The sequence below is a fragment of the Callorhinus ursinus genome, unplaced genomic scaffold (genome assembly GCF_003265705.2).
Source record: "Callorhinus ursinus isolate GAN/ISIS: 27379988/994484 unplaced genomic scaffold, GSC_fseal_2.0 scaffold39, whole genome shotgun sequence".
Classification (NCBI taxonomy): domain Eukaryota; kingdom Metazoa; phylum Chordata; class Mammalia; order Carnivora; family Otariidae; genus Callorhinus; species Callorhinus ursinus.
The window spans coordinates 17192762-17218481 of NW_027397101.1; the positions used below are offsets into that span (position 1 = coordinate 17192762).

The 25720-nt window shown below is 36.0% G+C and overlaps 1 protein-coding gene across 9 annotated transcripts in view; it reads right to left on the minus strand.

Annotated features, from left to right (window-relative positions):
• Nucleotides 1-25720, minus strand: part of ZDHHC21 (zDHHC palmitoyltransferase 21) — a 66455-nt gene that overhangs the window by 14536 nt on the left and 26199 nt on the right. For all 9 annotated transcript variants that reach the window (XM_025887869.2, XM_073880807.1, XM_073880808.1 and 6 more), the window contains 2 exons: nt 25573-25711; nt 4794-4910 (listed from right to left, as the gene is read on the minus strand). In XM_025887869.2, coding sequence (XP_025743654.1) covers nt 4794-4910; nt 25573-25711 — 256 coding nt within the window. The remainder of the gene's footprint in view (nt 1-4793; nt 4911-25572; nt 25712-25720) is intronic.

The window sequence follows — 25720 nt, forward strand, 5'->3', positions numbered from 1 at the left end:
GATGAACTCTCCCCAAGCCCAGGGACTGAAAACATGACTAACACAGTCATCCAGCACCATTAGTATTGGTGCTCATCAGAATGGACATTATTCTTGGCTGTGTGTGAACTACTGCTCAATGAGAAATTCTGACAACATCAATTACATTAATAACATCACTATCCATTTCATTCGGAAACAAACAGAAAAAGGCTAAGCAGGCTAAGTAAGGAGTAATTAGAATAATCTGTTCCCTAAATAAAGAATACTTCAAAGCAGGTTGCTTTGGAAACATTTTAACTTCAATATTAATTTTAGTAAAAATGTACAAACATATATTTAAACATATGTCTAAAATTAAATCTAAAAGTAATCAAAGGTAATCCTTTAAAATTGGGTTTAAGATTAGTCTATTCCACAGAAACATCTGGTTGAGTTGAGATCTTTTAACCTTGGAAATGAGATTAGAAATCCCGTTTTTAAATTTAATTTCTAGTTATTTTATCTGGGTCACAGATAATCTGCTCTTGCTTAAATCTGAAATATCAGATAGTCGTCACTGTGATTATCCTGTTACCTTCTACTATCAATAAGAAGACAGGATCTTCCCTCTCAAGTGGAGAGAAATGATTTATTTATTCCAAGAATAATGGGAGAAAAATTACTGAAAATGGGTGTGCTGCTTCCTCAAAGCCTCAATCTAAACCTAAAAAAGACAGCATTTGTTTTGCCTGTTTGTTGTCTAATAGGTCTATATTCAAGTTATGTAATGACATAGTTTATATAATGAAATAATACCCCTACCAGTGTTTTCCCAAAATGCCTCCTGGTCTTTGGGTGCAGGAATAGGGGAAGGAGGAAGACTTCAGTGGAAGGATTAAATTTATTGTGTACTAGACAGTTCTGATGTCTGTAGAAATTATACATTTGCAAAACATTCAAAAAAGAATGCAGTGTTAAGAGAAATTTTCTTTCTTATGCTTTTTTTTTTCTTTCTTATGCTACCTAACAAATTCATCACTTCTTTCACATTGTGAGAGATGCATGGATTCAAATTATGACCGAAACATGCCCAGGTGTGAAATTTCCTGTGGAGAGTCTGATTTTTTTCATAAAATGAAAACAGCAAGCATACTGTATTTAAAAAAAGTAAGCAAAATCTCTATATTTTTAACTTTAATTAAAATATATTTTATTTTATTTAAATACTAATAATTCATTGGATTTAAAATTAATACTGAGGTTTAACAACCTTAAATAATTAAGCCTTAAAGAGCCTTAAATCAATGTGAGGAGGAGTGCACTCTGGAAACCTTAAAAGAATTTTTTTTTTTTAATCCAAAAAGAGTGATGATAGAAGGTCACTATGAAAGCCCAGGTAAATGGAATTGAAATTTGCTGTAATTGTTCAAAGCACTTGGATTCAAGAGGAAGTAGAGTGAGCAAAGACTGGACTAACAAAGGTATACTTTCCCTTAACACTGCATTCGTTTTTGAATGTTTTGCGAATGTATAATTTCTACAGACATCAGAACTGTCTAGTACAGAGTATTCTGAGAGGACACTATATGTATACAGAAAGGAATGAAAGTTTTAGAGAAAGCATTATAGAACAAATGTGGTTTCTACTTAGTTTTAGAAATAGCAAAACATCAGAACCAACCTCCCCATCTTAAGACAATGAAATGCTGTTCAGTATTATAGCAAAATAAAAAATTCTGCAATTTGAAAACTATTAACATGTTGGCAATATGGAATAGAGTCAGAACAGAATCTGGTATTACACATCTTTTAAAAACCAAGAAATTCAATAAATAATTTTAGGGTCAACTCAGAAGTGAACACTCAAATTTTAGAGCAGGGATTCTTAAAGATTTTGAAGCTCTTGCTGCCAAACTCCTCTCTCTGAAGCTTCTGAGGTTGCCGGGTGAGAAGGAAATTGCTGCCCCCAGCTATAAACCCCAACAGCCCTTATAAGTAACTTGTACTCTTAGCAGCAATGTCCCAAATGTCCATTTCCAGTCATTCATCATAAGAAATCGAAAAAAATCTGAGAATTCTTATTCCAGGAGATACAAATATATACCAATGATTTTGGTAAATCCAAAAGTGAAAATTCAAAAAATGCAAGTATAACCTGGCAATTCTGACATGACTTATAGACAGACTATAAAGTAATTATGAATTAGTATAAAAGTAGAGAAAAGATTTTAGGCAAAGACCTACTCTCGTCTTCACCACTGTTATTAATACCATGTTATTTATCATCATTAGAGAAGTCATGAGATATTAGAAAATATTTCAAGTTGAGTAACAAAAATAATTTAAACAGACATTATACATTCCATGAACAGCCAATAAGAACATGAAGGGAAAAAAAATGTAAACAAGCATTGAGCTCTATTAATGATTTGCATGGTGAATAATTTGCTGCCTGCAATTTATTTTGATATGTATTGAAACACGTAATAGATTGATAGACAGTTTGACATGATAAAGCAAGTATTCTAATGTTAATTGTGGTCGTAATTCACTGTAAATTTAAAATTTCCTGTGTGTTTAATGTTTTTCTTATAAAACCTAGGGAGGAAAGGTTATTATGAGTACCTTATAAAGTATGCAAACATAGGTTATACAAGAAATATGTTTTCCCTCCATTTCTGACTGCATTCTTCCAGTTTTATTCAGAGGCTTGTCACCACTACCTGTATCTAGCTCCCCACCCCTAGGCAACCCCTCATCTCCTTTCCGTTTCTACAGACTTGCCTATTCTGGACATTTCATATAAATGGAATCACAAATACAGGGCCTTTTGTGACTGGTCTCTTTCACTTAGCATAACGTTTTCAAGGTTCATCTATGTTACAGCATGTATCAGTCCTTTACTTCTTTTTATGGCAGAATAAGACCCACTATGTGGATATTCCACATTTTGTATATCCGTTCATCAGCTAACGGACACCTGGATTGCTCCCAGTTTGAGGTTATTATGTATGAATAATGTTGCTATAAATATTCATGTACAAATATTTGCACGGACATACGTTTCATTTCTCTTGGGTATATACCTAGGAGTGGAACTGCTGAATGAAATGATCATTCCATGTTTAACTTTTTAAAGAACTGCCAGACTGTTATCTGTCTGCACTGTTTTCCATCCCTACTAGCAGTGTGTGAGGGTTCTGATTCCTCTACGTCCTGACCAACCTTATGTTACCATCTTTTTTTATTACAGCCATCCTAGTGTGTGTGAAGTGGTACCTCATCATGGTTTTGATTTTTATTGCCCTGATAACCAATGATGTTGAGCATCTTTTCACGTATTTGTTGTCCATTGGTATAAGCTATTTGAATGAATGTGCATTCATATCCTTTGGCCGTGTTTTAATTAGGGGTTTTTTTTTTAGTACTGAGTTACAGGAGTTCTCTATCCTAGATATAAAAGCCCTTTATCAGATATAGGATTTACAAATATTTTCTCCCATTCCATGAGCTGCCTTTTTACCTTTTTGATCTCGTACTTTGAAGCACAAAAGTTTATAGTTTTATTTATCCATTTTTTTCTTGGTTGTCTGCACTTTTGGTGTCATATCTAAGATATTATTTCCTACTCCAAAATTTACTCCTATGTTTTCTTCTAAGAGTTCTATCATTTTAGATCCTCATTTAGGTCTATGATCCATTTTGAGTTAATTTATGTATATGGTGTGAGGTAAGGGTCCAACTTTATTCTTTTGCATGTGTATATCTAGTTATCCCAGCAGCATTTATTGAAAAGACTTTTCTTTCCCCCGCTGAATAGTTTTGGCACCGTTGTTGAAAATTAGTTAACTATATTCATATACATATATCTCTGAACTTTCAATTCTATTGTCATTTATCTATATGCGTATCCTTGTGCCAGTAGCACACTTTCTTGATTACTGTTACTTTATAGTAAGTTTTGATAGCATTTTTTTCTCACTATACATTGTTTTCACTGAACATATTCTGGTAAACACTTATGCTTACATACACAATACATATGCTATACATAATATAATGGGGATCTTTTATAACATACATGATTATTTACACACGTCAATAAATAGTTTCTACAAAACAAATGTGTAGAGGTTGATCAAAATGACTGTGCCTTTTAAGGTTTAATACACACTGACAACCCTTCAAAAAGGTTATGCCAATTTACCACCATCGACGATGTATGAGAAAACCTTAGCCTACATCTTCTACAATGCAGAATATTATCAAACTTTTAAATCCTTACTCAATATAATTTTTCTCACTTTTTGAACTTCTCTGTTGTGATAAATCCCATTTGGCTAATAAATACATGCAAAAAAATAAATAAATAAGACCCAATCACTAATAAAGTGTTTCTAACCAGCACCTCCATTTTTTGGATTTTATCTTAAATAGTCTTAAATTGTTTAAAGAGGAAAAAGAGATGGTCAAAGTAGTGTTATTTGTAATATAGAAAAAAAGATTACACACTAGATGCTGATCAAAAGGCAAAGTGTTAATATGGTATGTTCACTAAACAGGGTATATCCAACTATTAAAAACTGTAAACATGGAGTCTGTAGGCATATGGAAATATGCCAATTTTTAAAAGCAGGATACAAAACTGTATATATACTCTATACACTGATTGTAACTATGTTAAAATTACACAGGCATATGGAAATGAAAATATATAAATGACTATGTGGTAATTTTCTCCTTTCATTTCTAAACTTTTTGTCACTTCTTAGAATTAAGTTCATAATTAGCAAATGTGTTCATAAATACATTACATTAAAAAATATACTTACTGTGATGATGCCAATTAGTTGAGTATAAAAAAGTCCAGTTATTCCAACTAACATAGTAATGCCCATAAAGGCAGCTAGTCTCATTATGGCCAATTCATGTCTAACAACAAAGAGGTCCTATAAGAAGAGAGAAGGCAGACTTAAAAACAAATTGAAAAGTTACTTATAATTGCAGTAACCATCAAGAATTAACCCATAACACTGCCCCTTATTTTCTTAAAAAAATACTCTCCCCCTTTTGAGTTTATTCCACTTAATCACTATATAAATATTTGAAAATTTCAAAAATAATTGTTTTTAATTCATAGTAGCAAGCCAAAAAATAGGATTTTTACTACTCTTGTGTCGAAAAACCCCAATCCTAAAGTTGCAAATTAGCCACACTTACTGTTTGTAGCAAAAACCAAAAAACAAAACAGAAACCTCCAGAAAACACAAACAAAACATATATAATCTTTGGTTACACAAAAGGAAATTTTATTATTATACTGCTAAAGAGTTTGAATGCACAAGCATGACTCATAGTATTAAAGTTCAGGTGACCAAGATACCCAGAGATTATGTGACTTAGTCAAAATAAGGGGGAAATATTAATGATAGGATTGTGTGGACAAGTTCTCTTTAAGCCTACTTCATCCATCCATCCATCCACCCACTCAAACACCACCGCCAAGCACTGCGCTAAGTAATAGAAAAGTAAAAATGGGAAAGATATGGTCCATACCCTGAAAAAAACTGCAGCTTATTTAGGGAGAGAACCCAATTTTATGAAACTCCGAAACAGTGTGATCTATGTTCTACCAGGGATATATGCAGAAGACTGTAGAAACATCAAGCAATGCCTAGACAGGAAGGAGACATGTAAATGCTGTGAGGGAAAGCTGATTTCCTGTCTCGGGGCATAAAAATGAGTGTCTTGAAAGTGAACCCAAGAAAGTGGTGGAAAGACAGGCAAACAAGAAGCATTTCATTTACTCTGTTACCAAGCAGACAGACTCGAGGAGTGAGACGGAGTTCTGGAAACCTACAGCGGCTAAACTCTGCAATAACACTTCCACAGTGGACAGAAGCAACAGATGAATGGGAAGGACCCCCAAAATATAACCACCCACATGCTTTTTTAACAGTGATTCAGGTTAAGGCTTAAAGGTATCCTGGTAGCAACATGAAAAATAGGGAGGTCACCGAACATAATGAGCTTGCTTAAAACAAAAGAACTGATGCTTTTCGATGTATCACTGTGACTATCCACCAAACTCAAGCAGAAATCTGAGTCTACGCCCAAACCGCTCAATTCATTGGCTTGGAAAAACTTAAACTCCACCAAGACACTTACGATGCTGTATAGCAGTCAGATATTAGGCAGTCATTTCAAATGCTCAGTGAAAAGAGCCTAGAGTCCTTACCAATCATGTAAAGATGAAAAGATGGAGCCATGCATGATACAAGAAATTAAGTGCAGAATGGAGCACTGGGTGTTATACGCAAACAATGAATCATGGAATACTACATCAAAAACTAATGATGTAATGTATAGTGATTAACATAATAAAAAAGTTAAAAAAAATTAAGTGCAGTAAGTTCTGCTATAATGCTGTTTGAAAAGACAAATTTGTTCCAACGTGGTCCATACATTAAACAACTTGAGCATAGCAAGAATTCTGTGTTTGCTTATTGTGATTTCATCTGCAAGAAACCCTAGATGAACACGGAAAACTGAACCCAGCTAAATTAAGGCCTATGGGAATACACAAAACACATGCGTACACCCAAACACCTATCGACTACCACAACTGATCCTCTGTGTTAGAAGCCTCACTCATCCACATCTGCTATTACACCTTTCCGATTTCAGATGACTCTCCTTCTGTTACTTCCCAGCACATCACTTACTGTAACCCATCTCTTGCCCACTGCCACAACAACATGGCAGGTCTCTTTTAAGGTAAAGTGTCAAGTTTGGTATCGTATTTATGTATTTCTCAACTATTTAACATGTGTGAAACCGTGCTGCTGATAGTATTAGGTTCTGACCCTTTTGAGTGTCACTGACAAAGTTTCTGAGTGTTGTGCCTCCATCTTCCCATAAGCTCTGTGGTTTTCACTGCATAATTTTACAGAGTAGGGTGAATTTCAGCAATGCACATATGGGGGTCGCCTGGGTGGCTCAGTCGTTAAGCGTCTGCCTTCGGCACAGGTCATGGTCCCAGGGTCCTGGGATGGAGCCCCACATTGGGCTCCCTGCTCAGTGGGAAGCCTGCTTCTCCCTCTCCCACTCCCCCTGCTTGGGTTCTCTCTCTCACTGTCTCTCTCTGTCAAATAAATAAATAAAATCTTTAAAAAAAAAAAAAAAGAAATGCACTTTTGGTGTAATAGTAGAGCTTGGTGTAGAAAATATACCATATATGACCAAATAAAAAGCATCTTCTCTTCTCCCAGTGAAAAGCTCTCAAACAAATTTTGCCACCTAGAATTTATAAATGTTGAGGATGATGAGACTGTAAGATCTAATTCTAATATTACATTTATTCACCAGGTTGCACACTTATACTTAAGAGTATTCGTGTAAAACAGTAAAATACTTTGAGAAATTTCTTTTTATCACTCTTAACATTTTCAAAACATAACTGCATTCCAAGATTACACACACATATTGAACATCTACAGTACTAAATCCAAATCTTGGTCATTTAGCAAAGTTCTTCAGAGCACAACATCTTCACTTTACATTTTTTTTGATGTAGCACTTTTGGGATCTAAAGATTCGCTTGGAAAACTTTATCCAAATCACAAGAACCCTTTTGCTATTCGAGATCTTTCCTACATATTCAGCGTTATGGCTGAATGTGTCTCCCTCAAAACCCATTATGTTGAAGTCCTAATTCCTAGTACCTCAGAATGTGACCGTATTTGGAGACAGGGCCTTTAAGGAGGAGACTAAGTTAAAACAAGTCCCTTAGGGCTGGCACTAATCCAATCTGACTGGCGTCCCTATAAGAGGAAACTGAGAAACACAAGACACAGCTCAAGCACAGAGGAAAGACCAGGTGAGGACACAGCAACAAGGTGGCCCATCTGCAAGCCTGGGACAGAGGTGTCCAGAGAAACCCAACCTGCTGACTTGCTCTTCGACTTCCAGCCTCCAGCACCACAAGAAAATGAGTTTCTGTTGTGTAAGCCTTCCAGTCTGTAGCATTTTGTTATGGCAGCCCTAGCAAATGGATATAACAACTGTATTCCTTTATCATTTTCATTTTCCCCATTTCTTGTTAAGAAATGTGCTTATATCCAGGAAATGCATAAGATGTAAGTTCAGTTTAGAGAAAAGTAACACCACCCTCTCAAGAATGAGAACATTTGACAGCATACAGAGCTTTCATCTGTGCATTCCTTCCCCATCACATTCTCTCCCTCATCCCTACCCTGAAGGTAAAGGTTACTCATTCTTCATACCATTTGGATATTACCAAGTTTTAGTTGTATATTGCAGATACCTTCTATTCTGAGTCTACCGTTTCACTTTCTTTATGGCATATTTTGATAACTCCAAGGGCTTCAATTTAATGTAGACCAATTTATCAATCTTTTCCTTTAGTGCTTTTTATTTCCTGTTTAAAAAACCTTTCCCAATCCTGAGGTAATAATGGCATTTTTCTATATTATCATCCAAAGCCTTTAAAAGCTCTGTAGCTTTGCCTTTCCGATTTAGGTCACTAATCCACCTGGAATTGATGTTTATTCTTTTTGTGCTCAGTGAAATACAGGGGTCTGAATTTATTTTTACTATATGGATATCCATGTGTATTTCCAGAAAAATTTTAATTTAAGTCTTTCAAGTTACAGTACACAATCAGATACACACACACACACACACAAACACACACACACACACATATTTTCTCTATTAAGCTTCATATTTTCCCCCCAGAGGTCTTATACTTTTTTGGCCATATTTAATTCAGGAACTTCCTGTTTCTTGATTCTATTATAAATGGTTTTGCTATTAATTTCATTGTCTAAACGGTTGTCGGCATACACAAGATTTTTTTTTCTAATCTGTTAATGTGATAACAACACTGATTTTCTAACGTAAAAACTGCCTTTCATGTCTAAGATAAACTCAACTTGATCAGGCTGGTTACATATATATCCAGATTCAGTTTGCCAATATTTTGTGTAGAAGTTGTTTATCTATGATCATAATCAGACTATAGTTTCCTTTCATTCTTCATTATCTTTGATAAGTTATATATTCAGCATATGCTGTACACATAAAATGAGCTGGGGAGGGTTCCCTCTTTTTCTGTTCTTTTTAAAAAGAGTTTGTATAAGACTAGAATTATTGTTTCCTTTCATATTTGATAGAGCCAGAACTCACTGGTAAATCTGTGAATATGCTTTGCAGAAGTTTTAACTACTCACTCATGGTTATAGAACTCATCCTGGTTCCAATTCCTTCCTGAAGCAATTTTCTTCTTAGAGCTATACTATGCTTATGATCAGGAAACTCAGTACTGTTAAAGATATTCAACTCTCCAAACTGATGTATAAAATCAATACAATCCCAATAAAAAATCCCCCACCAGCACAGCATATAGTCTACTGACAGCAGTTTCTCTTTAATTTTACTTTGTTTTGATTTGTACAAATTGCTAAGTAAGCTGTTTCTAAATTTCATAGGAATGAACAAAACACAACGAATACATACCACTCCTATATAAAAAGAAAAAGGTGGGAGGGTTTGGCTTACTGCATGCATTCTCAATATAGGTAATATGGCCCCCAAGGAGGGAGAAAATTGGTTCTTCCCGGGGGAAAAAAAATCACCTATTTCAATAGTTTTGTGGCCATACACAAATCAAACCTACCTGACAAAATCTTATTCCTTAGTATTTAATTTCATAGAGGGAAGGGGAGAACATGTCTAAAAAGGCTCCCAAGGGAGCAAAAATAATGAAAAAAAGAAGAGTCTCCACTGAATAACAAGATTTGCTATAAAACTATAGTTATGACATGGTACAACCACAAGGACAGACAAATAGACCAATGGACTAGCAAAGAACCAGAAACAGATACACACATATATGGCTTGGTTTCTGACAAAGATGGCACTGCAGAGTAGAAAGAATTATCTTTTTAATAAATGGTGCTAAATCAACTGGCTATCCATCTGTGGAAAAAAAAAAAGGAAACCCTGATTCATATCTCATGAGAGACACAAAAATCAATTCCAGGTGGAAATGTAAAAAAATATAATACTTGGAAGACAACGTAGGAGAATTATATTGATGATTTGGGGATAGAAAAAGACTTCTTAAATTGAACCCAAAAAACACTAACCAAAAAGGAAAAGACTGATAAGTACATTTAAATTAAAAACTTCTGTTAATCAAAAAATACCATCAACAGAGAAAAGGTAAACTAGAGAGCAGACAATATTTATTATACATACTCAAAAAAGAGTTCAAATCTAAAATGCCCTACAATTACCAAAAAAAAAAAAAAGTCAAATAACCACCCCACCACCACCACCACCACCACCAAATAGGCAAAATACTTACACAGGCACACTGTGTAAAACAGGCTATTCATGTGGTCAGTAAACATATGAAAAGGGGCTCAATACCATTAGTCATTGGAGAAATGCAAATGAGAACACAATCAAGTACTGCTCATCTCCAGCAAAATGGCTAACTTTAAGAAGACCTGAACGAGGGGCGCCTGGGTGGCTCAGTCCACTGAGCGGCTGCCTTTGGCTCAGGTCATGATCCCAGGGTCCTGGGATTGAGCCCCGTAGCGGGCTCCCTGCTCCGCAGGGAGTCTGCTTCTCCCCCTCCTTCCCACTCATGCTCTATCTCTGTCTCTCTCAAATAAATGTTTAAAAAAAGAAAAAAGAAGACCTGAACGAGTATTAGTGGGGCTGTGAAGTACTCTGAACTTATATTCTCTACTAGTGGGGGTTTAAATTCATAGGACCACTTTGGAAAACTGTATAACAGTATCTAAAGGAACACAGATATATCCTTTGAACACTATCACTTCTAGCTATAAGTCAAGGGAAATACATGCACATATACAGGAGAGACATGAACAAGGCTGCTTTCTGGCACCATCATCTCTAACAGCCCCAAACTGGAAACAATGTAAATGTCCATCAATAGAATGGATAAATAGTCTTAAATTAAATGAAATACAGTTGACCCTTGAACAATATTGGTTTGACTGGCACCAGTCTAGTTATATCCAGATTTTTTCCCCTATATTATACATGTATTTTCTTTTCCTTATGCTTTTATTAATAACATTTTCTTTTCTCTAGCTTACTTCATTGTAAGAATACAGTATATAATACCTATACAAAATATGTGTTAACCGACTATGTCATTGCTCAGGCTGTCAGTCAACAGTAAGACTATCAGTAGTGAAGTTTTGGGGGAGTCAAAGTTATACATGAATTTTCAACTGCACAGGGGGTCGGCTCCCCTAACCCCTGTGCTGCTCAAGGGTCAACTGCACCATGAATAAATTTACAGTGATATTCATTACAATGAAAAGGAACTATGTCTAATAACAAAAAGAATAAATCTTATAAGAATTGCTCAAAGAGGATTTGTGATAATTCACTGGGCTGTTTGTTTTTATTTGTGTACACTCCTCTGTGTTTTACAATATAGAAGGTACAAAAAATTAAACTACACTTGAGAAGAAAGTTGTGACCTTGAAAAATACAATATAAAAATACTTTGATTTCATAAAGAGAAACAAAACTCTTTTAAAATACAGATAACAAAATGGAAAATAAAATTTGGTTACATATGGCCTATGAAAGGAGAGACAAAAAATGTCAAATAAGTTATAGGAAAGGATATGAGACAGAAGGAAAAAAGGAGAGAGGAAGAGTCCCACTGCTCTGTGATCCCATCTACCGCTTTCTTCCTGGGCCACTCCGATCCCACCATATTGATCTCCTTGCTATTTCTTGAACACATCAAGCAAACTCCCACATCAGGGCTGTTACATTTGTTCTTCCTGGCAAACTCTTTCCCCAGATACCCATGTTTGCTTCCTCACTTTCTTCAGGTCTCTGCTTAAATACCACCTTATTAGAGACCCAATTTGTTTATTTTTATTGGAGCCTATTTGCTTGTTTTTCCTTGACCAAACTACAGAAACTCCCAGCATTCCTTATCTCCTTGGTCTATTTTATTTCTTTCCCTAGTACCTACCTCCACCCAATATATATCTATTTCTTTATGTACTTCCTGCTGGAGTATGTGCAGGTACTCGCTCAGCAGGAGGTACATTTCTTTTTTTTTTTTAAGATTTTATTTATTTTTTGACAGAGAGAGACAGCGAGAGAGGGAACACAAGCAGGGGGAGTGGGAGAGGGAGAAGCAGGCTTCCCGCTGAGCAGGGAGCCCAATGCGGGGCTCGATCCCAGGACCCTGGGATCATGACCTGAGCTGAAGGCAGATGCCCAATGACTGAGCCACCCAGGCGCCCCCCAGGAGGTACATTTCTTGAGGATGAGGACTTCTGCCTTTTTGTTCAATGATGAGTCCCTGGAACCTAGAACCAATTCTAGCTCACAGCAGGTACTCAGTGAGTATTTACTGAATGAATCAATGAAAAAGAGGAAGAACGCTAGACAAAAGAGCAGAGTCTCCTCCCCACAACATGTGAAGATGCAGAGCCCTGCCTATAGAGACTGCTGTACACATGCAACAGTGTAGATAAACACAGAAAAAGAAACACACAGGCAACATGTACACACACACACACACACACACACACACACACACACACACACACCACAAACCAACAGAGGAAGAGAGGGGCGCCTGCACGGAATAATACTCCTACATTCCTATCTGGCAATCTTTTGTAATGCTATCAATTAAACTTCCAAAATGTTATAAAACTAGAGAGCAGTGGGGGCATCACCTCTTGATGCAAGCTAAATGAAAATAAGCCAAGAGTTGAATTTGGCCACTTACGATCTAGCAAGTAAGTCTTCTAATTAATACTTGTGTCTGTGAATTCCTTGAACTCATTTCTTTCAACAATTTTATCTTCTACCCTAATCTAAAATCAATCCAATTTTTTATTTTTTTAATTTTATTTATTTATTTGACAGAGAGAGACAGAGCGAGAGAGGGAACACAAGCAGGGGGAGTGGGAGAGGGAGAAGCAGGCTTCCCACTGGGCAGGGAGCCCGATGCGGGGCTCGATCCCAGGACCCTGGGATCATGACCTGAGCCGAAGGCAGATGCTTAACTAATGAACCACCCGGGCGTCCCTCGATCCAAATTCTTTGATTAAATCCTAGATAATACCGTTTCCTATAACTGTACCCATTACATAAATGCAAATTCAAGCACAGCACACTCTGAATACCTACCTCTTACCTTTGGAGCCTAACTCCCTGTAGGCCTTCAATGCTAACAAATTCTCAACGTCAGTGGGACCTCCAATCTGTTGACGCAACCACCATTTCACTACCTATTACTGTCTTCCCCCAATACTTTCGCTTGACTCCCTGTCCACACGCCACAGTACACTGCTATAACTTCCCCTCAGTACACCATCAACTTCCTTGACCCTCTCTTTCACCACTCTTCTCCTGGTTCACTGGCTGCTCCTTCTTAGTCACCTTTCTGATTCCTCCTCATCTTTCTGTCTTCCAAAATTCAAGAGTGCCCTGGGTTGGTCTTCAGACCTCTTTTCTTCTCTATGTGTACTTACTCCCTAGAAAAACTCCTATCAGATCCCATGGCCTTAAATAGCATCTTTATGCTGAAAGTACATAGATTATAGCTCACGTCACTCCACTGAAATTGATCCCTGCATCTGTCTAGTTAACATCTCTTCTTAGATACGGAATAGGCATCTCAAAGTAAATACATTAAACCAAAAATCGTTAACTTCCTCCTAAAACCAACTCTTCCTCCAGGCTTCTCCATCTCAGGAGGTGATATGTCTATTCTTCCAGTTGTTCAGGCCATGAAACCTTGCAATCATCTTCGACTTGTCACATTTTACCTCATACCCCACATCCAAACATCACCAAATCCTTTAGCTCTTCAAACTATAATGGCCCACTTCTCAACACTTCCACCACTCCCATAATCATCTCATGTTTGGACTACATTTTAATAGTCTCGCAACTAGTCTTACTGCTGCCATGCTTGTCCTCCCTCAATTTATTTCCCATCAGTTTTCTTTCTAAAATGTAAATGAGTTTGTGTAACTCTGCTCAAAACCCTCCAAAGTCCTGACCACAAACATCCTAAAAAAAGAACCCATCTCTAACCTCCAATTCCATCCCTCACTGCTCTCAATTCAGCTCCTCCTACCTTCTCCCCAACTTGCTCCACTCAAGGTAGATTGGTCTTCTTACTGCTCCTTGACAATATCAAGTGCACTCCCACCCCAGGGGGACTTGGCACGGGTTCTTTCCTCTCACTGGAATGCTCTTCCTCCCAATATCAGTGACTTGCTTGAGTTCCAGGTCTCTGCTCAAGCGTCACTATTGAGAAAGGCCTTCTCTGACTGTATTATCAATCATTAATCTCTATCCCTTACCCAACTGTATTACACTTAATAATACTTTTTTGCATGTTATATATCTGTTTATTGCCTGTCTCCTCCAATTAGAATATAACCTCCTTAATGCAAGAACTTGGGTTTTATTCACTGCTGCATCCTCAGAGCCTAGATTAGGGAACAATGCACACAATAGACACCCAACAAATATTTGTTAAATGGCTAAATGAGTGTTTTTAGTAATTTTTTAAAATAAACATGTTTTGGGGCGCCTGGGTGGCTCAGTTGGTTAAGCGACTGCCTTCGGCTCAGGTCATGATCCTGGAGTCCCGGGATCGAGTCCCGCATCGGGCTCCCTGCTCAGCAGGGAGTCTGCTTCTTCCTCTGACCCTCTTCCTTCTCGTGCTCTCTGGCTCTCATTCTCTCTCTCTCAAATAAATAAAATCTTAAAAAAAATAAACATGTTTCACAAATAAAATTTTACATTATTATAAAATGTAAGTTTTTATAGCATCAGTAGGAAGCAATCTTTATTTATAAGCCATTATTTCAAGTAGTTTTCTGTGTTTTTATGAGACTAATTTGAAAATTAACAAGATCTGAGGTATTTATGATCTTCCTCTTACTAAAAAGTTTCTCAACCTCAGCACGGTTGATACTTTGGGCTAAATCACTCTCCGTTGGGGGGACTACCCTATGCCTTGTAGGATATTTAGCAGCATCCCTGGCCTCTACCCACTAGATGCCTAAAGCACTCCCCAGATCTGTGACAACCAAAAAAATGTCTCCTGACATGACCAATGTCCTCTGGGGGACAAAATCTCCCTCCCTCCCCCACTGCACTGCTGGAAGGGATTTGGTTCCCTCTATTTTTCAAAAATGAAATAGCTTATATCACAACGGAGATATCTAAAGCATACAGATTTAAATTTTCAAAATGGCTTCAAAACCAACTTCACATGCTGAAGTTAAGATTCCTGTGGCAATTACTCTTGCATAAAATAAAATCCTGTTACATCTGTATGGTTATCAGAACATTTTGGAATGAGCCTTAGTTGAAGTTTGATCATAATATCCCAAAGAAGTTATAGGACTATTCTGTACATCCCTCTCTCACGTCCAGCCCCCAAGTAAAATGCATTTTTTCAGTTTTGTTAAATTCTAATGGAAATTAATGTTCTAAATGAAAAAAAAATCATCAATCATACTTAACTAATGGTTATCATTGAGGGTTCAGGATGACACATTAAATTTTGATAAAGATATAATTGCAGTTTTCTTAGGGAGCAAACTGCACTGGCACCTGACTGCCAGTTTCATGGCTGAGGGTAAAATATTTTAGAAAAACCATTTTGTCTGCCTTCCCATATTTCAGTAGTAAAAACTCTAGAAAAATTGGAGGAATTAAAAAAAAAAGATACCATGTTTTCTTGCTATACTTACCATTTAACTTATGATGTTCGGTCAAAGATGAGTGAGATGGCCACCTGAGTGGCCCAGTCAATTAAGTGTCTGACTCTTGATTTTGGCTCAGATCATCATCTTGGGGTCATGAGATCAAGCCCTGGGTGCAGAGCCTGCTTGAGATTCTCCTTCTCCCTATGCCCCTCCCCAGCCCCGTGTACTCTTTCTCTCACTCTAAAATCAGTCAATCAATCTTAAAATAAAAAAAAAAATGAGCGAGACAATAAAATTGCTTCCAGGCTATAACCATTTAAACTCAAAGTGACTGAACCATTCTCAGAGAGAAATAAAAACTGCTAAATCTTTTATGCTTAATGCTGTAATATTCATAAATAATTAGCTATATAAACAAATTTACTGAAGACATATATTCAGGAGACCTGGTATTGCAGGGCAAGGTCAAGACTTATTATAATGTTTCCATGTTCTATCCATCACTAAAAGCACTGGGATATACTGACACATTCAACTGACAATTGTTAGAATAATAGGGTATTCTTTTTGGGTTTTTTTGAACTCAGGACCCTGAGATGGAGACCTGAGCTGAAATCAAGAGTCAGGACACTTAACCAATTGAGCCACCCAGGTGTCCCAATAATAGGGTATTCTTAAACTGTTTCTTTTTCTACAAATATAAACTAATTATATATCTGACACTACTACTTTCAAGGAAAAAAAATTACCAAGGGATGATATCTCCACCACCATTTCAGGATACACGCATAAAAACGCCAAATTACCACCATATTAGCATTTAAAATAATTTTCATTTCATTTTTTCTTAATTCCACACTATTCTTGCCTATTCTCAACGATTTTTCTCCCAAATCCAAAAAGTTAAATACATATTTCAGTGATTCTATCCATTCTAAAGTGACCGTGATAAATAAATGAATGACTTTATAAATACCAAAAAACAGAGGTTATTGAGTAAAGTCTGAAATACTTTTAAAGATTGATTATATAAAAAGAATAGAGATTTACCAACATTCGAAGCTACCTCCAATCAAAGCTTCTGGTTATTTCTATTCTTTGTTAGCCAAAAAGCTACACAACTAATTCCGTGGCATTGTTATATCTGACATCAAATCCTTAGCAACGCTATTAGATATGAGCTAGTTGGAATAATAATAATGTATCTTCCTAGCTGAAGAGTTGGCTGGACTGCTAAACATTATTTATTTTCCTCTTCTGAATATTGGCAGCATGTACTTTTTGAAATTCTCTCCCTTCCTTCCCCCTTCTGCCACTCTCCCTATAGCCTTAAATGCAGTTAATATATCGGTTTTTGGCCTTCACAAAAAAACAGGTATGTAAGAATCAATTACAAATTATCTGAATCCACTTCATGTAAAAACAATTTAAAAGATGTCACTTTAGAACAAACGTGGTATGACACAAATGATTAGCTACAAAATCTCTATACTACTAGCTATGAATTCTTTATTTCAAAAAGAAAACCACCTCCGATTTTCTCACCTAGAGAGACAGTATTCCCTACAATATGAGATTGCCAGCAGGTACATATTTTTAAAAATATTTAAACCACTATAATGCCTTTAATAAGGTCTATTTTGACAGTCTTCATATTAGATGAGCTACTAAAAACAGGTTGCCTCAGTGAAAAATGAAAACAGCAAAAGTATGAATTCACCAATCAGGAGATTCAATGAGCTTTCCCTAAAACACAGATTTTTGTGATGCTTTAGCATTTCTTTAAAATCTGTATTTTTTTTTAAATTAACAATGCGACCATAATATTGTTTAAAAAAAAAAAATCACCCTAGGGAAAAATACAAAAAGTACAATAGCATCTTGGTAGTATGGAAAGAACACTGACTCAGGGACAGACAGAAATGGGTCAAAATCATAGCTCTGCCAAGTGGTAACTAGACAAGTTTGGGGCCTCTCTGACTCTTAGTCACCTTCTCTGTACAATGGGAACCATACTACTTATCCTCTCAGAGGTATTTTAAATGAGTTGGCATTTTCCACTAATCAAATGCTTACAGATCAAGAATAACAGAAAGTAAAATTCATGAAAAATATGACTAATGATATATTCATGAATCCATGAATAATAAATTTTTAAAAGCATACTAGGTAAAGTGATACCTTCCTTCATATTTAATTTTACAGCTATAATTTTCTACTATTACTTTTGGTAAGCTAGCAAACAATAAAATGAAATACATTATTATACTTTAAAAATAGACCAAATGACTAGGCATTTGCTTATAAATACTTAAAATAACTATGCGGAAAACAGTCAAATATGGACCTTGGTCAATGAAAATTTTCTTTAATATCCATTTATTTTATTAATTTAAAATGCCAAATCACTGCCAATCAAAGTCTTAAAATCTTTAAAATGATTTCATCCCGGTAACTACTTAAAATAAGACATTAGTTTCAAGAAGGGTTTTAAAAAGTAAAATTTAACATTATATTGGCATGATAAATACAAATGATGGTCAAACTAAACTGACATCTAACATTTGAAAAACTTATTCAAATATCTCAAAGCCTATGATCTTTACTGATTTTGGATTCTGTGATTCTAACTAAAAATGCTTAAGTTATCCATGTTTATTTAGAAAGATACCTATTAAGTTTCTACAGTTTTTCCATTTATGTATTTTTGTTTTATACTGAGACTCTTGAGATTATTTTAGTGACTGTTTACAAAGAAGATAGTAATACTTATTCATTTTAGGTCTGTAGGCCTTTAGTATAAAACTTAGAATATATATCAATATCTACAGCTTAAAAATATATCCTTATTTTGGGCATTGATTCGTGATGAATAAATTCCTTATCTCCTATAAGTCTCCTTCCCTCATTAAAGGATATTTGAAATACTTCCTCAAAATCTCACATAGTAAAAACATATAAATCCTTGAAAGTTCATGATAGGTGGATATTTTGAAAGTAAAAAATAAGAAGAAATTTAAAAAGTATTAAGTTACTCTAAAAAAAAGGGGGGGGGGCAACTGCAAAGCGGTTAAAACAATCCAGCCCAGAAAGACCTGACAAGAGGAAGCTAAGAGAAGAGAAACGGAAGCAAATCAGGGTCCCAAGCCCTTTACTTCCCAGTTTGTGAACAGCTTGCTTTCTCTCTCAACTCTCTTTTCCTTGAGCTTAACGAAAATATACCAGTTTTCTACTGAATACAGGCTGAGTGCCATTACAGCAAAGTTTAAATGGCAATCCATTTCTTCTTTTGTTTAATGAATAAACGCTCTTACCTTAAAAACAAACAAACAAAAGAAACAAAAACTGAAGGAAGAGTTGTTAACACTTTCTTTTCCCACCCAGGGAACAAGCACTTGGCCTTAGAATTTGGCTAGAAAAGATACTATGCTGCCATCTACCAACCTGAGAGGGTATAAAGAACACAGACTAAAGCTTTTTCACTTCCTTTGACTGACAGAAGAACCTGGTCAAAGTCCATGGCATCCCTTAATTGTGCTAATATCTCTACAAGAAAGATGCAGAGTCATCATTAATACAATCGCCAAAGATAATCAGGGACATCTGGGGATCTTTATTTCATATCTCAAATAACTGAAAGGGTAACAATGTGAATTAACATGTTTCTGACACTATCTGGCGAGCTTTCCACACAAAGGGAAGAGCTGGTTATAGTTTTGTTTGTTTTAGAGAAAAATAAAAAAGACAGGCAAAAACTTGGGAAAAAATTGAGGGGGCAGGGCTGTTTGAAGAATATTCCATGACAAAACGTTATTTTTTTTAAGTGTCAATGGTAACAATGGTGACTTTTGTACTGAAATTACTTGTATTTTCTACCTTATAAAAAAATACAGTAAATGTTGTCATTAAAAGAACTGCTACAGTAAGAGCAAGGTTCTATTTCACCTTAGAAATATTTGCTAGACAGTATATTAGTATTTTAGAACAGATTTGACCTTAAAACCAATTATTTCAATGATTGCCTCTAACCTTTAGTTGTTCTCTTGTCCAACGACTGCCTCCATCTCATCTGGTTAATCTCTACCTATATTAAAGTCCATCCCAAGCCTCATTTCCTACAGCACAACAGTTCTCAAACCCTATGGCTAGAGCTGCACTTTCTACACAACTCCATAGGATACCTTTTCTATAGACTATGACATGAGTGTTGCCTCCTGGAGTTGCAAAGTTAGGCAACACAGATTAGAATCACTTGGGAAGTGGGGCATCTGGGTGGCTCAGTCGGTTAAGCATCCGACTCCCATTTTCAGCGCAGGTCCTGATCTCATGGCTCCTGAGATCAAGCCCCGAATGGAGCCTGAGCTTAGCGGGAATCTGCTTGGATATTCTCTCCCTCTGCCCCTTCCCCTGCTCACTCTCTCTCTCTCTAAAATAAGTAAATCTTTGGAAAAAAAAAAATCACTTGGAAAGATTTTTAAACAAAATGCTACTGCCAATGTCATCTGTTGAGGGAAAGTTTTATGAGATGCCCCTCAATAAGAACACTACTAAAAGCCACATAAAATCCAATTAATTAATAAATAAACAACTGGCTAAAGACAACTGGGAAGTAGCCAAACTAGCTAAGGCTTAGAGGGCCAAGATCCAAGAGCAGAGAAACGCACTAAGGTGAGTCCTACATTCTGCACTGCTTTTTGCCATAAGGTACTTGTCAATTCATACCCGGTATGAAAGGTCAAGCACAAGCAGAGGCTCGGAACTGTCTGTAATCTCACAGAGTTGGGGAAAGAACAAGGAAAAGGCACGATCCACAGTAAACACCTAAATTTTTCAGCTGAGACTCATGAAGGGTTACATCATAAGAGAAGGAAAACTGAAAGTAGTCCTTCACAAAGACAAAGCCCAGTAATCATAAATCCTTACAAAACTTCAATAAATGTTAATAAATGTCATGTTCAAAGGAAATGCTATATTAAGACCAATGTTCTGTTATTTAACCTTAGGAATATTTGTCATACAAACCCTTGGTTGGATCAAGATGAGCCTTCTCTTTATTGCCTATCCAAAAAAAGGAGTAAATCATATCTTGAAAAAAAAAAAATCAACCAGCTTATCTACAGTTGGTCATAGAAATTGCCTGGTATCCAACAAAACCTATCAGATGTGTCAGAAGAAAGGACTGACTATCTGGAAACTAAGAGAGACAGAAAAAAAAGTCAACAGAAACAGACCCATAAGTAGATCTCAATACTGAAATTGACAGACATAGACATTAAAATAACTTTAATTAAAATGCTCAAAAGTATAGATGACAAATGGGAGAATTTCACTAAAGAAGTGATCTATGAAAAAGTTATCAATGAAAATTTTGAAAGTGAAAAATAGAACTGAGTAACTCAGTAGAAGGTTTGACAGATTAGACAGAAGAGCTGATCAGTAAACCAGAATAAAGGTCAGTAGAAAATATCCACTCTGAAGCATCAAGAAAAAAAAAAGAAATCATGTACATAAAATCAGAATATCAGAAATGCAAAAGAAAAGTTTGGCAGAAGGAATATTTGAAGTAACATAGGCCAAGAAATGTTTATAACTTAAGAATGTCATCAAGCCAGAGATTCAAGAAATTATATAAACTCTCTCAAAGAGGAAAAATGCAAAGAAAGCAATGAAGCACATCACAGAATAACTGCTAAAGTACAAAGACCAAAAAAAAAGAAAAGAAAAGGAATTCCAGTCCAAGGTGGTGACATACAAGGCTCCTGAACTCAACTCTTTTTACAGACACACTGAATCTACTGCTACATATGGAACAATTCTCTTTGAAAGAAATCCATAAACTAGCTGAGCAATTCCTACACAACACAACTATAGAAAATCATCAAATCACAAAGGAAGAGAGCAAGAGAAGAAGGAACAAAGAATTATAAAATTGCCAGAAGACAATTAACGAAATGGCAATATTAAGTGCATGCCTATCAATAATTATTTTAAATGTAAATGGACTAAACTCTCCAATCAAAAACAAAGAATGGCTGAATGGATTAAAGAAAAAACCCTCAACAATATGGTGCCTACGAGTGATTCACTTCAGCTTTAAGGACAAACAGACTGCAAGTGAAAAGATGGAAAAAGATATTCCATGTAAGTGGAAACCAAAAGCAAGCAGAAGCAGCTATACTGCATTCAAAATCATTTTACAAGACATGCATTAACCTAATACCAAAATCAGACAACAACATTAGAAGAAAAGAAAATCACAGGACAAAATCCCTGATGAACATAGATGTAAAAATCCTCTACAAAATATTAGTAAACTGAATTCAACAATACATTAAAAAAATCATATACCATGATCAAGTAGGATTTATTCCAGGGATACAAGAATGGTTCAATATCTGCAAAACAATCAATGTGATACACCACATTAGTAGAATGGTAAAAAAGAAAGAATCATGATCATCTCAACAGATGGAGAAAAAGCATTCTACAAAATTCAACATCCATTCATGATAAAAAGTCTTAAATTAGGCGTAGAAGGAACATATCTCAACATAATAAAGGCCATATATGACAAGCCCAGAGGAACATCATACTCAATAATAAAAAGCTGAAAGCTTGTCCTGTAGGATCAGGAACAAGACAAGAATGCCCATTTTCACCACTTTTATTCAACTCAGTACTGCCAGTCAGAGCAATAAGGCAAGACAAAAAATAAAAGGCATCCAAATTAGAAAAGAAGTAAAACTGTCCTTTGCAGATGACATGATATATACAGAAAACTTAAAGACCACCAAAAACTGTTAGAACTAGTGAATTAATTCAGTAAAGTTGCAGGATACAAAATCAATATACAAATAGCAGTTGTGTATCTATACACTAATAACAAACTATCAGAAAGAGATTTAAGAAAACAATTCCATTTATTTTTTTTAAAGATTTTATTTATTTATTTGAGAAAGGGAGAGAGACAGAGACAGCATGAGCAGGGGGAGGAGACAGGGAGAGGGAGAAGGAGACTCCCCGCTGAGCAGGGAGCCCAATGTGGGGCTCAATCCCAGGACCTTGGGATCATGACCTGAGCCAAAGGCAGATGCTTAACCCACTGAACCACCCAAGCGCCCCAATCTCTTAAACATTTACTATTCTGCTGGTGTTTTGTCAACATTCAGTATGCACGTAAATATATATTTAATAAAATCATATAATATATAATATTTATATATATTTCTAAGGATTCAAATATTATCACCTTTAAAAAAAATTAATAGGTCAAAGAAAAGCTGTTTTCTCCTTCTGAGAGCTTTTATAAAGTCAAACGTAACATAAACTGAACATCTATTACATATCAGATACTTTCACATGTGTTATCTCATTTAATCTCTTATTATTCACATTTTCCAGAAGAGAACATTGTAATTCAGAATGGTTAAACCTGGTGTCAAAGGTTATACATATAAAAACAAAAGCCAGGCCTTGATCCTAGGGGTGTCTGTTTATAAAGCCAAGATCATTCTATTACCAGGGTTGGCAAACTCAATATAAAGAGCCAGAGAGTTAATATTTTAGGTTTTTTGGGCCATATGACCCTGTCAAAACTACTTAACTGTGCTATTGTAGCCCCAAAGCAACTGTAGACAACATGGAAACAAATGAGAGTAGCTTTGTTTCAATATAACTTTATTAATAAAAACAGGTGGAGGGTCAAATTGCCAATCCCTTCACTATACTACAATGCACCTCCTCCTAGAGAACCTCCATTAAGTTTCATTAACATCACCAATTGTATCTCTCTCTCTCCTTAAAAAAGTATGACCTTAATCTTACTGGGCAATTTTATTTTAATGCTTTTCTTATTAGGCCCCATTATTTGAAACAGGTTACTCTTGCAGGAATACGTTCAACCTTTTACATCTTCTAACTATAATGCTAATTATATCAGAAATTAATCTATAAATCAGATAAAACATTTTTTTCAAGATTTTGTTTACTTATTCATGAGACAGAAAGAGAGACAGTGAGAGAGAGGCAGAGGGAGAAGCAGTCTCCCAAGGAGCAGGGAGCCTGATGCGGGACTCGATTCCAGGACCCTGGCTGGGATCATGACCTGAGCCGAAGGCAGACGCTTAACCATCTGAGCCACCCAGGAGCCCTCAGATAAAACATTTCTAAAACTACAGTACTAGCGTGCACTAAATTCTCAGTGTGAAAATGTCAAACATCCATATTTAAACTTCTCCCTTTTAAACTTTTTTCAGTTATTAGTATCTAATTTTAATTGCTCAATCTTTATTTAATAAGCATAATCATCACAAGACCAAACTAATATACACAGCCAAGCAACAACAGCAAATATCCTCTTTTACTTATACAAAGTGATCATATATAGGGGCGCCTGGGTGGTGCAGTTGGTTAAGCATCCAACTCTCAGTTTCAGCTCAGGTCGTGATCTCAGGGTCATGAGATCAAGCCCTGCGTCAGGCTCTGCACTCAGGGAGGAGTGTGCTTGGTCCTCTCTCCCTCTCTCTCTGCTCCTCCCCCTCATGCATTCTCTCTCTCTCTCTCTCTCTCTCTCTCTGTCTGAAATAAATAAATAAATCTTAAAAAAAAAAGATCATATATACAAAAATGACCTAAAGACACAGAACTTAACGACCTTATTCTTTAGAAAGGCCCTTCACTCCCTTATTCCAAAATTTAATTATATGTGCCACCACTGAGATTGTTATTTTTAAGATTTAAACAGTATAAAATGATACAAATAGGAAAGAAAAATCCCCCTTCTCCATCAAGGATTCTGGTCTTTCTTCGCTTGCTCCCACTCTACCCTCCTTCCACACACACACAGGCACTCTTGTGCATGCTTTCTTTCCATTCTGTCTGCCTGTCTGCCTCTTTCTCTGACTTATACACACACACACGCACACACACACGGTATTTCAAAAACAAAATCCAAGTCCAAATAATGCACAAGATCAGACTGAATATCAACTGTACACACAAAACACAGAAGATTCAAAAACACATGATCAGATTCAAATCCCAGCTCTACAACTAAAATTGTGCTTTTACAACTAGCTTTGTGCCTTCAGGAGCTACCTATTTAACCTCTATTAGTCTCTTTGCTCATCTATAAAAGTGGGGGAAAAGTGTACCCCACCTCATGTGGTTGTTGTGTGCATTAAAGTGAGAATGGAAACAACATGCCCACAGCATGCCCAACAGCATGGTGTTGATACGTATATAGTCAAGTACTGAAAACTTGCCACTGCTCTTACTCCCATAACCACCCCTAACATCACCAATCTGGGACAAGTCTTAACTAAGATCTATTGTTATTCCTGTACAAAATGGGAAAAGCACTGTTTCCAACAGTATATATAACAACAACTTTTTAAAGAACCCTGCAAATTCTTCTTTTCGTTGTTAAAAGTCAGGGGAGAAAAGTCCCTTTTCTCAAAAACTTAACATTCCTTTGAGAACCTTTAAAAAATTAAGTCTATTTTTATTCCTGAAAGGAAACAAGAAGTTAGCATTTTTCACTTACTCTCTCATTGTTGTAGGTATTTTTAAACCAAAACATATATACTGAAAGATTTAACATGTTGCTTTTTCAAGAAAGTCACTCAACCCTAATATATAATCATAAATGGATTTGGTTAAAAGAGAACGTCAGATGAAGGTCTACTTTCTCAATCCCAATATATTTTAAAATTAACCAAGTTTGGCGTTTACTTTTGTTGTTTTTTGTTTTCAATCTTCTGCATGTAAAGGAACCACATGTTAATAACTGTATGCTACCGTCGTTCTAACATTAGTGGCTATAATCATTTCTTACCAAGTTACGCTTTTTTACTGGAAGAAAGTAATAATAGTGGCAGAAAGAAAACATCAGTGCGTAGGAAGTAAGAAGTTCTGTGTAGAAACACAACTGCAGAAAAAGCCAATGATTGTCTTCACCCACACAATTGTTAATCCTGGAGAAA